This window comes from Salmo trutta, chromosome 23 (genome assembly GCF_901001165.1).
Source record: "Salmo trutta chromosome 23, fSalTru1.1, whole genome shotgun sequence".
Classification (NCBI taxonomy): Eukaryota; Metazoa; Chordata; class Actinopteri; order Salmoniformes; family Salmonidae; genus Salmo; species Salmo trutta.
In genome coordinates, this window is record NC_042979.1 from 39,554,681 (window position 1) to 39,567,180 (window position 12,500).

The 12,500-nt window shown below is 42.5% G+C and overlaps 1 protein-coding gene across 4 annotated transcripts in view; it reads right to left on the reverse strand.

Moving 5' to 3' along the window:
- The window catches only part of nr6a1b (nuclear receptor subfamily 6, group A, member 1b), a 173,170-nt gene that overhangs the window by 25,337 nt on the left and 135,333 nt on the right, over positions 1–12,500 (reverse strand). Inside the window, exon 1 of one of the 4 annotated variants that reach the window (XM_029710269.1) lies at positions 7,636–7,752. The exons of the other annotated variants lie outside the window; for them this stretch is intronic. Within the exon in view, the coding sequence (XP_029566129.1) occupies positions 7,636–7,651 (16 nt within the window). The 5' untranslated portion in view covers positions 7,652–7,752. Of the gene's footprint in view, positions 1–7,635; positions 7,753–12,500 lie in introns of those variants that run through there. 4 annotated transcript variants of the gene reach the window in all.

Here is a 12,500-nt window from a genome sequence, read left to right on the forward strand (position 1 = left end):
TCTAAAATTGATTCAATTGTTTTTCCCCCCTCATCAATCTATACACAATACCCAATAATGACAAAGCAAAAACAGGTTTCTAGAAATGTTTGCAAATTTATAAAAAATAAAACACGGAAATATACATTTACATAAGTATTCAGACCCTTTACTCAGTACTTTGTTGAAGCAACTTTGGCAGCGATTACAGCCTTGAGTATGACGCTACAAGCTTGGCACACCTGTATTTGGGGAGTTTCTCCCATTTCTCTCTGCAGATCCTCTCAAGCTCTGTCAGGTTGGATGGGGAGCGTCGCTGCACAGCTATTTTCAGGTCTCTCCAGAGATGTTTGATCGGGTTCAAGTCGGGGCTCTGGCTGGGCAACAAGGACATTCAGAGACTTGTCCCAAAGCCACTCATGCGTTGTCTTGGCTGTGTACTTAGGGTCGTTGTCCTGTTGGAACGTGAACCTTCGCCCTAGTCTGAGGTCCTGAGCGCTCTGGAGCAGGTTTTCATCAAGGATTTCTCTGTACTTTGCTCCGTTCATCTTTCCCTCGATCCTGACTAGTGTCCCAGAAAAACATCCCCACAGCATGATGCTGCCACCATCATGCTTCACCGTAGGGATGGTGCCAGGGTTCCTCCAGACGTGACGCTTGGCATTCAGGCCAAAGAGTTCAATCTTGGTTTCATCAGACCAGAGAATCTTGTTTCTCAAGGTCTGAGAGTCCCAAGAGGGCTGTCATTTGCCTTTTACTGCGGAGTGGCTTCCAGCTGGCCACTCTACCATAAAAGGCCTGATCGGTGGAGTGCTGCAGAGATGGCTGTCCTTCTGGAAGGTTCTCACATCTCCACAGAGGAACTCTGGAGCTCTGTCAGAGTGACCATCAGGCTCTTGGCCACCTCCCTGACCAAGGCCCTTCTCCCCCGATTGCTCAGTTTGGCCAGGTGGCCAGCTCTAGGAAGAGTCTTGTGGTTCCAAATGCCTTCCATTTAAGAATGATGGAGGCCACTGTGTTCTTGGAGACCTGCAGAAATGTTTTGGTACCCTTACCCAGATCTGTGCCTTGACATAATCCTGTCTCGGAGCTCTACGGACAATTCCTTCAACCTCATGGCTTGGTTTTTGCACTAACATGCAATGTCAACATATATAGACAGGTGTGTGCCTTTCCAAATCATGTCCAATCAATTGAATTTACCACAGATGTACTCAAATCAAGTTGTAGAAACATCTCAAGGATGATCAATGGAAACAGGATGCAACTGAGCTCAATTTCAAGTCTCATAGCAAAGGGTCTGAACACTTATGTTAATAAGGTTTTTCCGAAATGTATTAAAAAACAAACATTTCTAAAAACCTGTTTTCGCTTTGTCATTATGAGGTATTGTGTGTAGATTGATACGAATTTATATTTATTTAATCCATTTTAGAATAAGGATGTACCTTAACAAAATGTGTAAAAATTCAAGGTGTCTGAATTCTTTCCGAATGCACAATACATCATTGGTTGTTATCAGTGATGTGTATAAACCCTGTCTGCCTGGTGGCTTCTAAACAGCTCCCATCATTGGTTGTTATCAGTGATGTACATAAACCCTAAGATGTCTGCTTGGTGGCTTCTAAACAGCTCCCATCATTGGTTGTTATCAGTGATGTACATAAACCCTAAGATGTCTGCTTGGTGGCTTCTAAACAGCTCCCATCATTGGTTGTTACTTGTTACTGCCTGAACACATGGCCTGACTGGCTGCTTTGATGGCACGGTTCACATTCCACTGATGCCAAGCCTTTAGTTTACGTCCTCACAATTCACAGCCAGTCAAAAAGAGGTTGTGATGTGAAGTATGATATGGAGGGAAGTTGCAGGACGTTGCGTTGTGCTACTTTGGGTTGTGTTACGTTAGATGCCTAAGGGTGGCGTGTACGTTTTATTTTTCTACTTTTTTTTCTTCAATTTGACTGTGCGTGTGTGAGAGCATCAGTGTGTGTGTTTTTGTGGGGTCTGTTGGTGGGGTCACCGCGAGGTCAGCTGTGTTAAATCACTTCACTGAGGTGTGAGAAGAGATCACAATGCCCCGGCCAGCACTCAACCTCATCTTGAACTCCATGGTTGTTTTACGGTTACCCCCCCACCCCTCCCCTTGAGCTCCGTTAAAGGCCACATTGTTTTCCGCCGAGGTCAGCCCCGGTGCCATTCCAAACTTTAAAGCAATCAGGAAATGTAACTCAGGCATTTTAAAGGGGGACTCAATGGGACAGGTTCCTCTTAAAAAACACAGCCCCTCTCTCACTCACTGTCTTTCTCTCTCCTCCTCCATTTTATTTTCTCTTTCTGGTTTGTGAAAAAGTCTCACCCTTGTAAAGGGATTGTTTTCATAGAAACAGATGAGGGGAACTATAACAATACTACACTGTGCCAGTTCAACAAATGAATCAATACATCAAAGCTCATTGGCTATAAGTGCCTTGCGCATCGTCAATATGAGTAGTGATTGGATATTGTGAAACATATAAGCCGATTTAAGACGTTCCTATAACTAATTTCAGTTTGTTTATACATTTCTTGTGAATTGAAAGAAATAATACTGATTACACAAAATCTGTGCACAATGCATAATGAACTATTTTTGCTTATACGGTAATTTAGCGGTACCATTGTATAGGTATTTTAACTTCCTCCTACATCAGAGTACCCAATGTCCTACCCGTCTTTCTTTCTTCCCTCGATCTTCTCTCTCTGTAATCCTCTCTGGTATATTCCTGGCTCTCAGCTCACACTGAAACAAAGACTCCCTCCCATACTGGAGAAGATCCCCCCCAGGACCCCCTGGGAAGACCACAGAGCCCAGATCTTAAGACATTATCCCAAGTGTGTCCTTGTAGCCTGACGTCATTAGCAACAGGTCAGCTGCAAATGTGTTCATTAGATGTGTGTGTGTGAATAAAGATATGTTTTGATCAATACAGATGTGTCTGCGTGAATAAAGATATGTTTTGATCAATACAGATGTGTCTGCCATTTAGGCATACAGTACCAGTCAAAAGTTTTGGAACACCTACTCATTCAAGGGTTTTTCTTTATTTTTACTATTTTAGACATTGTAGAATAATAGTGAAGACACATATGAAATCATGTAGTAACCAAAAAAGTGTTAAACAAATCATAAAAAACTACCTCATGAAGCTGGTTGAGAGAATGTCAAGAGTGTGCAAAGCTGTCATCAAGGCAAAGGGTGGCTACCCTTTGAAGAATCTCGAATATAAAATATATTCTGATTTGTTTAACTCTTTTTTGTTTACTACATGATTCCATGTGTGTTATGTCATCATTTTGATGTCATCACTATTATTCTACAATGTAGAAAATAGTACAAATAAATAAAAACCCTTGAATGAGTAGGTGTGTTCCAATGTTTGACTGGTACTGCAGATGCAACTTCATAGAATAATGGTGCTCAGAGGAAATATGCATCTCAAAATTATACCTATGTTTTGTATTTCGCCGAAGTCGAGTCATGTTTCTACGAAAGCATCAGAATATTCTTTAATTTTCCCTTCTGAAGTTGTACTCAAGTTGTACCCAAAAATAAATAATAATATTATAATGAAAAAGGTGTTTAAAAACAGTCATGTTAGCGCTCACTAAAGACCACTACACACTTTACTCAAACGCAGCGATGGAGCGTTGTTTTCTGCTTACAGTAGTTATGTAGTTCTATGCGGCTCAAATTTTGGAACAGACCGAACATCTGTCGCTCTGTTTTGCCTAGGGTGTGTAGGGCCCTTAAGGGTTAAGACTTCCTCATGTGGGAGTGCACACACCAGAATGTACAAGTTCCAAGTGTACTACGGACTAAATGTGCAAATGTGACAATTAAATATCTTGTCAGTACTGATTGTCACTCTTGTATGTTGCCAATTTTCTCTTTCCGATCTCCTCTAGAATCCACCCTTCTTTGATCGATGATCAATTGCTCTCCAGCAGGAAAGGAAACAGCCCCCATCACGCACGCACACACACGCACAAACACACACACAAACTCATCCCTTTCCCTCTGAGAAAATAGGAAAATTCCACATTCTGAAATATGATTGAATTTCCCTCGACAGTGTGTCCTTGAGGAAACAACAGGAAAAAAGGGAACATGTCTCACTCAGATTCCCAGGTTTTCCTCCAAACGTCAGCCCAACCATTTGGTTAATGCTTTACAACACAAAGTAGAAGACTAGGCTATTATTTGATTGATTACTCCAAAGCAAGAGCTCACCGGGATAAAGGTTCCAATAACGTTAATAATTATGCTTTCATCTTAATGTTAGCCCAGTCGATTCAACTCAAAGTAGAATACTATGACTGATTATGCCAAAGCAGTTGTGAGTCAAATCAGGCGTTCACCAGGATCAAAGTTTTTTACAGTTCTATCAGTAGCATGAAGGATACTGCTTCATTGGTTCTCAATGGCCAAAGACAATGGGATGATTCATTGATATTCGTGCTACTGTCTGTTCAATAGGCTACATTGATGAGTGAGGATTTCTTCTAAAAAACAAGTCCTTTGTTTTGTCATGTTGACAGATGCTCTCTGTGTGAAGACGGTTGGGTGTTGGTGGTCGGGGGAGGTTGTGTGTGTGTGTGTGTGTGTGTGTGTGTGTGTGTGTGTGTGTGTGTGTGTGTGTGTGTGCACTTGTGTGTGTTGGTTCAACAGCTTGGGTCTACACACACAAACACGCTGGTTGCTAAACCAAAATAATACCTCCCCAACTGCTAACCCTACACTAATACATCACATTTTACTAGAGCCTACATTTAGAAATCTTCTGAACTCTCCATATACCTCACCCTCGCCCCCACCGCTGCTATTGATCTTCACATAATCCTAATTACCCCCCCCCCAATTCCAAAAGAAAAAACCCTTTACACACAGCCGAGTCAGCCAGCCCAGCACCTTCCCATACCCAGCAGAGAAAAGATTAAGATGAAAGACTACATTGTATTAACCCTCCTACCCACATTGACAAAAGCAGCTCTCGCATTGGCAAGCTGCTGGGAGAAAGGTATTCTACAGAGGAGAAAGACAGAAAGAGATAGTAATGGAGAGAGATAGAAATAGAAAGGTAGAGAAAGTAGCAGAGAAAGACTGAAATAGAGAGAGATAAAAAGGGGAATGAGAGGGAGATATCAGAAGGAATACTTCACAATGCCCCCGGAGAATTAAAATCTACAATCTAGATTCTATTCTTATGGCAACCCCACCATGGTTGTTAGCTTTGCTCACATTCACTTTGTGTTTTAAATAGCCCTAGGACAGGGAGCTCCTGTAAACGCTAGCCCCTGTCAGGAAGGAACCTACAAGATGGGATTGGAACAGATAGAGGCATGGGAGGCAATGAGCTTCACTTTGGTAGGATAAGAGTCAAGAGATTATGATAATGAGTGGGAGTGAATTAAAGAATGGCTGGATAGAAGGATGGATGGGTGGGTGGATGGAGAAATAAATGTAACCAAGCACTATCTATCAGTCAGATGTAAGGTTGAAACAAAATGGTGGCATGCTAACAACTCACTTAACCAATCCAAAACATGTTACTGATTGTTCTCTGCATCAGAAAATGAACACCACCAAGCGTCCATAGACTACAGCCACTGAGGCCCTCTCCTAAAACACACAACGATGGAAACAGATTGTCATAACAAATCCATTCTGATATACCACTCCTTTGAGATAGATTATTATTGTATTTCACGAGAAATGAGAGATCGATCAATTAAATCAATCAATCAAATGTACGTGCAAAGACATTTTTAAATTAGCAGTTGGATTCAAAGTGCTTTACAGAGGAAGTACTTAAGTCGAATCTGTGCATCAGTAAGAGACAGCCAGATGAAGTGGGAGAAAAATAAGGAATATAAACTACAGTCATTCACTTATGCATAAGCTCATGCTTACAACCCAATAAGAAAGGTACAGGGAATATACAGCAGATGTTAAAGCAGGAAATACTACACAACAAGCTCGACCAACACTGGTCTAAGAAGGATCCCCACAACTGCCTGCATCGCATTGGTGAGCTACCATTTTCTATCCATGATGTACTTCTATGCTTTTACATTGAAGTCATTTAGCGGACACTCTTCTCCAGATCAAATTCAAATCAGGGCATCGATCAGGGAGACTTTTGCAAGTCCACCATGTACAGGAAAGACCTTATGATTTCCTCCTGATAATATATGCCTTTTAGCAGACACTTTTATCCAAAGCGAACTCCAGTCATGTGTGATATATTATTTACGTATGGGTGGTCCCAGGAAAACCAACCTACTATCCTGTCGTTGCAAGCTGCATGCTCTACCAACTGAGCAGGGGTAAAACATGGGGTCAAATATGGTGAAACAGGGGAAAGGCTGTATTCTGAGGAGAGGGCACTGAGAGGTTGGCCCAGCTGTGAGTCCCCCAATAAGGCCCGGGGGATTTTACAGGGCTCTGTGGAGCCAGGATGACCCCGGGCTACCCTCCCGCGCGCGCACACACACACACACACACACACACACACACACACACACACACACACACACACACACACACACACACACACACACACACACACACACACACACACACACACACACACACACACACACACACACACACACACACACACACACACACACGGTAGCACCACGTAAACACTGCCTGTGTTGCCTGCACAAAAACCTTTTCCAGATGGGCTGAACAGACACAGGCCGCAAATAAACGGCCCCCTCTCCTCCCTCTCTCCTCCCTCTCTCCTCCCCCTCTCCTCCCCCTCTCCTCCCCCTCTCCTCCCTCTCTCCATATTCTTCCGTCCTTCTCTCTCGTTCCCTCTCTCACAAACTCAAAAAAGTCTGACATACATGTGTGTGTTAATATGAGCTAATGCAGGTCCTGTGTGGCTCAGTTGGTAGAGCATGGTGCTTGCAACACCAGGGTTGTCGGTTTGATTCCCATGGGGGACCAGTACGAAAATGTATGCACTCACTACTTACTGTAAGTCGCTGTGGATAAGAGCATCTGCTAAATGACTCCAATGTTAAATGTACTACAGTCACAATCACTTCCTGTCTCCACAGCGCCAAGCCCCACCCCCCAAACACACACTTTTGTTTAGCTCAGCAGAAAATCTCCACAGTAGCAGTTGCAAATCTTTTGACAGTCATCGCTAAGGGGCTTTTCTTATCCTGACATACTGTCACACGGATAAAATAATGCTACTGCGGAAGCTTCCGGAATGTTGACAGAATTCTAACAAATCCTCTTACCACAACAACAGTTTTCCATTATATTCCCAAATTTGATCAGGAAAATGGAATGACCATCCTAAAAATCTAAATCCAAGCATTTGGTTCAAATCTACAGTTCACTAGAAACAAATCACAGTTTTCCTACAGACAACTATAGGCCCATTCTCTAATACCAGATCGAAGTTCACTGAAAGCCATGATAAAATCGTCAATGGTATCAGATACAAACACAAAACAAGCTAAATCATTACTGTTTAATGTCCTGTAGTCTCAATCTCCTAAAGAGCAACACATCTACACCCTCCCTCTACACACACACACACACACACACAGACACATGCATATACACACACACACAACACACACCCATACCTTCCCATGTATCCATTTCATACTGGTCCTAGTCTGCCAGTGAGTCTCCTGGCCACCATCCACACTGGTAGCGCCGTATCAAATATATTTGAAATATATATAAAGCCACTATTTCATTGTTGATACTGCATCCTCCGTGGCAGATTCGGCTTCATGACTCCTCTAGGTGCTTTTACCCTCTCTATATCCCTCTCTCTCTGTTCCCCTCTCTCGATTTCTTTCTGTTTGCCTTCTCTTTTTGTTTCTTGCTCCTTCCCTCTCTCTCAGTCCTTCTCTGATCAGTTCTCTGAGGTCTCTGTGGCTTTCTCACCCCTGGCCTCGGCCGCTAGGCCGGCCCCCGCAAGGAGGAGGGGGTGGGGTTGGGAGTGGTGGGGGAGGTTTACAGGCCAGTTAGTCATGTGACCTAGTGGACCCTAGTGGGTCACGGCTTGGGTCAAAACTCCAGCATTTATTTTGAGGAGGGGTGTGGTGTGAGTGTGTGTGAGAGAGAGAGAATCTTTATTGTTTATTTCACTTTTGTTTATTATCTACTTCACTTGCTTTGGCAATGTTAACATATGTTTCCCATGCCAATAAAGCCCTTAAAAAACTGAATTGAGAGAGGAGGGGAGTTGGTTATCTGAGTGGTATTGTTAACCCTATTTTCTCTAGAACAATGCCCCACCTTCACCCAAATTCCCTTTTCCCCTCCCCCGTTCCTCCTCCCACCCTCAACTGTTTACCTTCAGAGGGGGCTTGGAAATGTGTGAGTGTGAGTGCTTTAGGCCAAACTAGAGACCAACAACCAACACATTGAGTCAATAGCGAACACACAATGATCAACATCCAATGATGAGGTGTAAATAGCTTTTTAATTAAGTTTAATGATGGCTAAACACATTAACTAATTCTGCTAAACACATATCAACTAAACCTGCCAATGTACTTGGCCAATCAAGGTGAGATGGTAAATTAAGTCTACAAAGAGTGTTATTCAAGTGCTGTCCTTGTAATGGTTGGATACGCCTGCACTGCTGGAGCTAGGAACACAAGCATTTGACCACACCCGCAAGAACATCTTCTAAATATGTGTATGTGACCAATAACATGTGAGTTGAACTACTATCAACACACAGACACACACACAGAGAGACACTTCTCCAGTAGGTAAAGCCCAACGTTACTGTCAACCCTACCGTCTTGAACTTCTATACACCAGTCAGCCACACTGATAAGAAAGGCATTTCACTGTGCTTGACATTAAAACCTTGAAAAAGAAAGACTTTCCATTAAAATGCAGAGAGAGAGAAAGAGGCTCAGGAGGAGAACAAGAAGAAAGGGAAGGAAAGGGGCTAAAATGTTTTGAATGTGACATCAAAGACAACCGCTTATTCTGCATTTTTGCATTTCCCGAAATAATCCATTGTGCATAATCCATTGTGCATGACGTGCATAGTCTTGGTTCGATTCCTTTTCACAACATTTCTTTAGTCATAAATATGTAAGTTAATGACTCCAAACTACAGTACTATGGATATTTAGAAGGCTGCTACGCCAAGAATGTAACGTAAAGCCAAGAATGTAACGTAAAGCCAGGAATGTAACGTAAAGCCAGGAATGTAACGTAAAGCCAGGAATGTAACGTAAAGCCAGGAATGTAACGTAAAGCCAGGAATGTAACGTAAAGCCAGGAATGTAACGTAAAGCCAAGAATGTAACGTAAAGCCAGGAATGTAACGTAAAGCCAGGAATGTAACGTAAAGCCAAGAATGTAACGTAAAGCCAGGAATGTAACGTAAAGCCAAGAATGTAACGTAAAGCCAGGAATGTAACGTAAAGCCAGGAATGTAACGTAAAGCCAGGAATGTAACGTAAAGCCAGGAATGTAACGTAAAGCCAGGAATGTAACGTAAAGCCAAGAATGTAACGTAAAGCCAAGAATGTAACGTAAAGCCAGGAATGTAACGTAAAGCCAGGAATGTAACGTAAAGCCAGGAATGTAACGTAAAGCCAGGAATGTAACGTAAAGCCAGGAATGTAACGTAAAGTCAAGAATGTAACGTAAAATCAAGAATGTAACGTAAAGCCAGGAATGTAACGTAAAGCCGTAACGTAAAGCCAGGAATGTAACGTAAAGCCAGGAATGTAACGTAAAGCCAAGAATGTAACGTAAAGCCAGGAATGTAACGTAAAGCCAGGAATGTAACGTAAAGCCAAGAATGTAACGTAAAGCCAGGAATGTAACGTAAAGCCAAGAATGTAACGTAAAGCCAGGAATGTAACGTAAAGCCAGGAATGTAACGTAAAGCCAGGAATGTAACGTAAAGCCAAGAATGTAACGTAAAGCCAGGAATGTAACGTAAAGCCAAGAATGTAACGTAAAGCCAAGAATGTAACGTAAAGCCAGGAATGTAACGTAAAGCCAAGAATGTAACGTAAAGCCAGGAATGTAACGTAAAATCAAGAATGTAACGTAAAGCCAAAAATGCAATAATTTACAGACGTTGTCATTCAACCCACCAAAGTTCTTCATGTTAAACATAAAGACTAATGGACGTGTCACAAAGTCAAACAATGGTCATCTTTTGACAATGGTCAACGAGTTTTGGGCGGCAGGTGGCCTAGCGGTTAGGAGCATTGGCCCAGTAACCCAAAGGTTCCAATCCCTGAGCCGACTAGGTGAATAATCTGTCGATGTCCCCTTGAGCAAGGCACTTAGCCCTAATTGCTCCTGTAAATCGCTCTGGATGAGAGCATCTGCTAAATGACTCAAATGTAAATGTGAGTCGATGGTTATAATTCAAATATGTTTTGCAGTGGTGGTGGCAGTATGTCAAAAGCCACACACAGTACACAGCACCATTATGCCCCACTAAAAGTATCTGATTGAGTGATTTCTGAAGGATTCCAATCCCCCTCATTTGTTATAAAACCAAGGATCAAATGAGTTTGAAGATTACTATTGTCCCTTTGTCCCATTTGTATGTGCCTGTGTGCCTTTATGGATTCATTATGGGGAGCGGTGTAGTGTGTGTGTGTGTGTGTGTGTGTGTGTGTGTGTGTGTGTGTGTGTGTGTGTGTGTGTGTGTGTGTGTGTCTCTGCGGCGGCGAACCCTCGGTGGGAGGCCAGCTTAGCGCGGGCTCTCTGTGTTGTCGTACTGGAGAACCGCCTGACCTTAATTAACTCATATTTAATTAATCACAAACTCCAATGACGACCCCCACCATATGTTGCAGCGGTAACAGATTAACAAGGGGGAGAGTCTCATTAGCCGAGGCATCTCGATAACAAACAAGAGTCATTGGATTGGCTTTCCCTCCACAACTTTCACCCTTAACAGTCAAATCAGATTTCTATAAGCCCAGTGAAAAGGTTTAGGGAAAGAAAACTATTGGATGAATAGCAGTGTAAAAAAAACACAATTTACCCTGCATCAAGGAGACATTTCTACTATGTTCCATTCCTTTGTGATTCTGAGTTACATTCATAACAACCTTGGTGCATATTCTGTCGGTCTATTGAACACATTTGTGATATTTACTCCCTTTACCCCACTAAAGCTCATTTGTTTTAATTGGTTATGCATACCCTCTTCATAATGCATTATAATGCACGACATAAGCGCTAATAATGCATTTTGCCTAGCTCAAAAGGCAGTATAAATGTCCTTATAATGCATTATGAACAGTGTATTCATAGGAAGTGTCTCATTTTCATTAATTTAGCCTCTTTTTGACCAGTGCAAAGGCTTGGGCCCTGTTTGAATGCTATGAGAATCCTTCCTCCCTTCCTTGAAGAAATACCTGATTTGACATGGCTGGCTTGGTGAAAGCTATATGATAGAAGAACTGTTGTGTTAGATCAGCGATTACATCAAGGAATGGAGGAAGGAAGGGTGTGTTTTTATCAAACAGGGCCCAGGGCTGGTTTGGTAGGTCGACGGAGGGTCGTCTCTTCCTCCTAGAACCCCCAGGAATGCTTCGCTAGCTAGCCTGCCTCACTGTCACGGATGAAACAACTCCAAGGCCCCACAGGCCACACTTGACCCCCTCACCCCAGCCAACAATGACAAACAACCTGACCTGTCATTCAGAACGGTGACCTTGAAAGTGATAGTGAAGGGATAATACCAGGGATTGTCCTAATGTGAGTGTTCCATCCCTCAAAAAAAAGGGACACATTTAGTCAAACAGACGAACCAAATAGCCACCATTACAGATGTAGTGTAGCCACCATTACATATGTAGCCACCATTACAGATGTAGTGTAGCCACCATTACAGATGTATAGATGTAGCCACCATTACATATGTAGCCACCATTACAGATGTAGCCACCATTACAGATGTATAGATGTAGCCACCATTACAGATGTAGCCACCATTACAGATGTAGTGTAGCCACCATTACAGATGTATAGATGTATAGATGTAGCCACCATTACAGATGTAGCCACCATTACAGATGTAGCCACCATTACAGATGTAGCCACCATTACAGATGTATAGATGTAGCCACCATTACAGATGTAGCCACCATTACAGATGTAGCCACCATTACAGATGTATAGATGTAGCCACCATTACAGATGTAGCCACCATTACAGATGTAGCCACCATTACAGATGTAGCCACCATTACAGATGTATAGATGTATAGATGTAGCCACCATTACAGATGTAGCCACCATTACAGATGTATAGATGTATAGATGTAGCCACCATTACAGATGTAGCCACCATTACAGATGTAGTGTAGCCACCATTACATATGTAGTGTAGCCACCATTACAGATGTATAGATGTATAGATGTATAGATGTAGCCACCATTACAGATGTAGCCACCATTACAGATGTATAGATATAGCCACCATTACAGATGTAGCC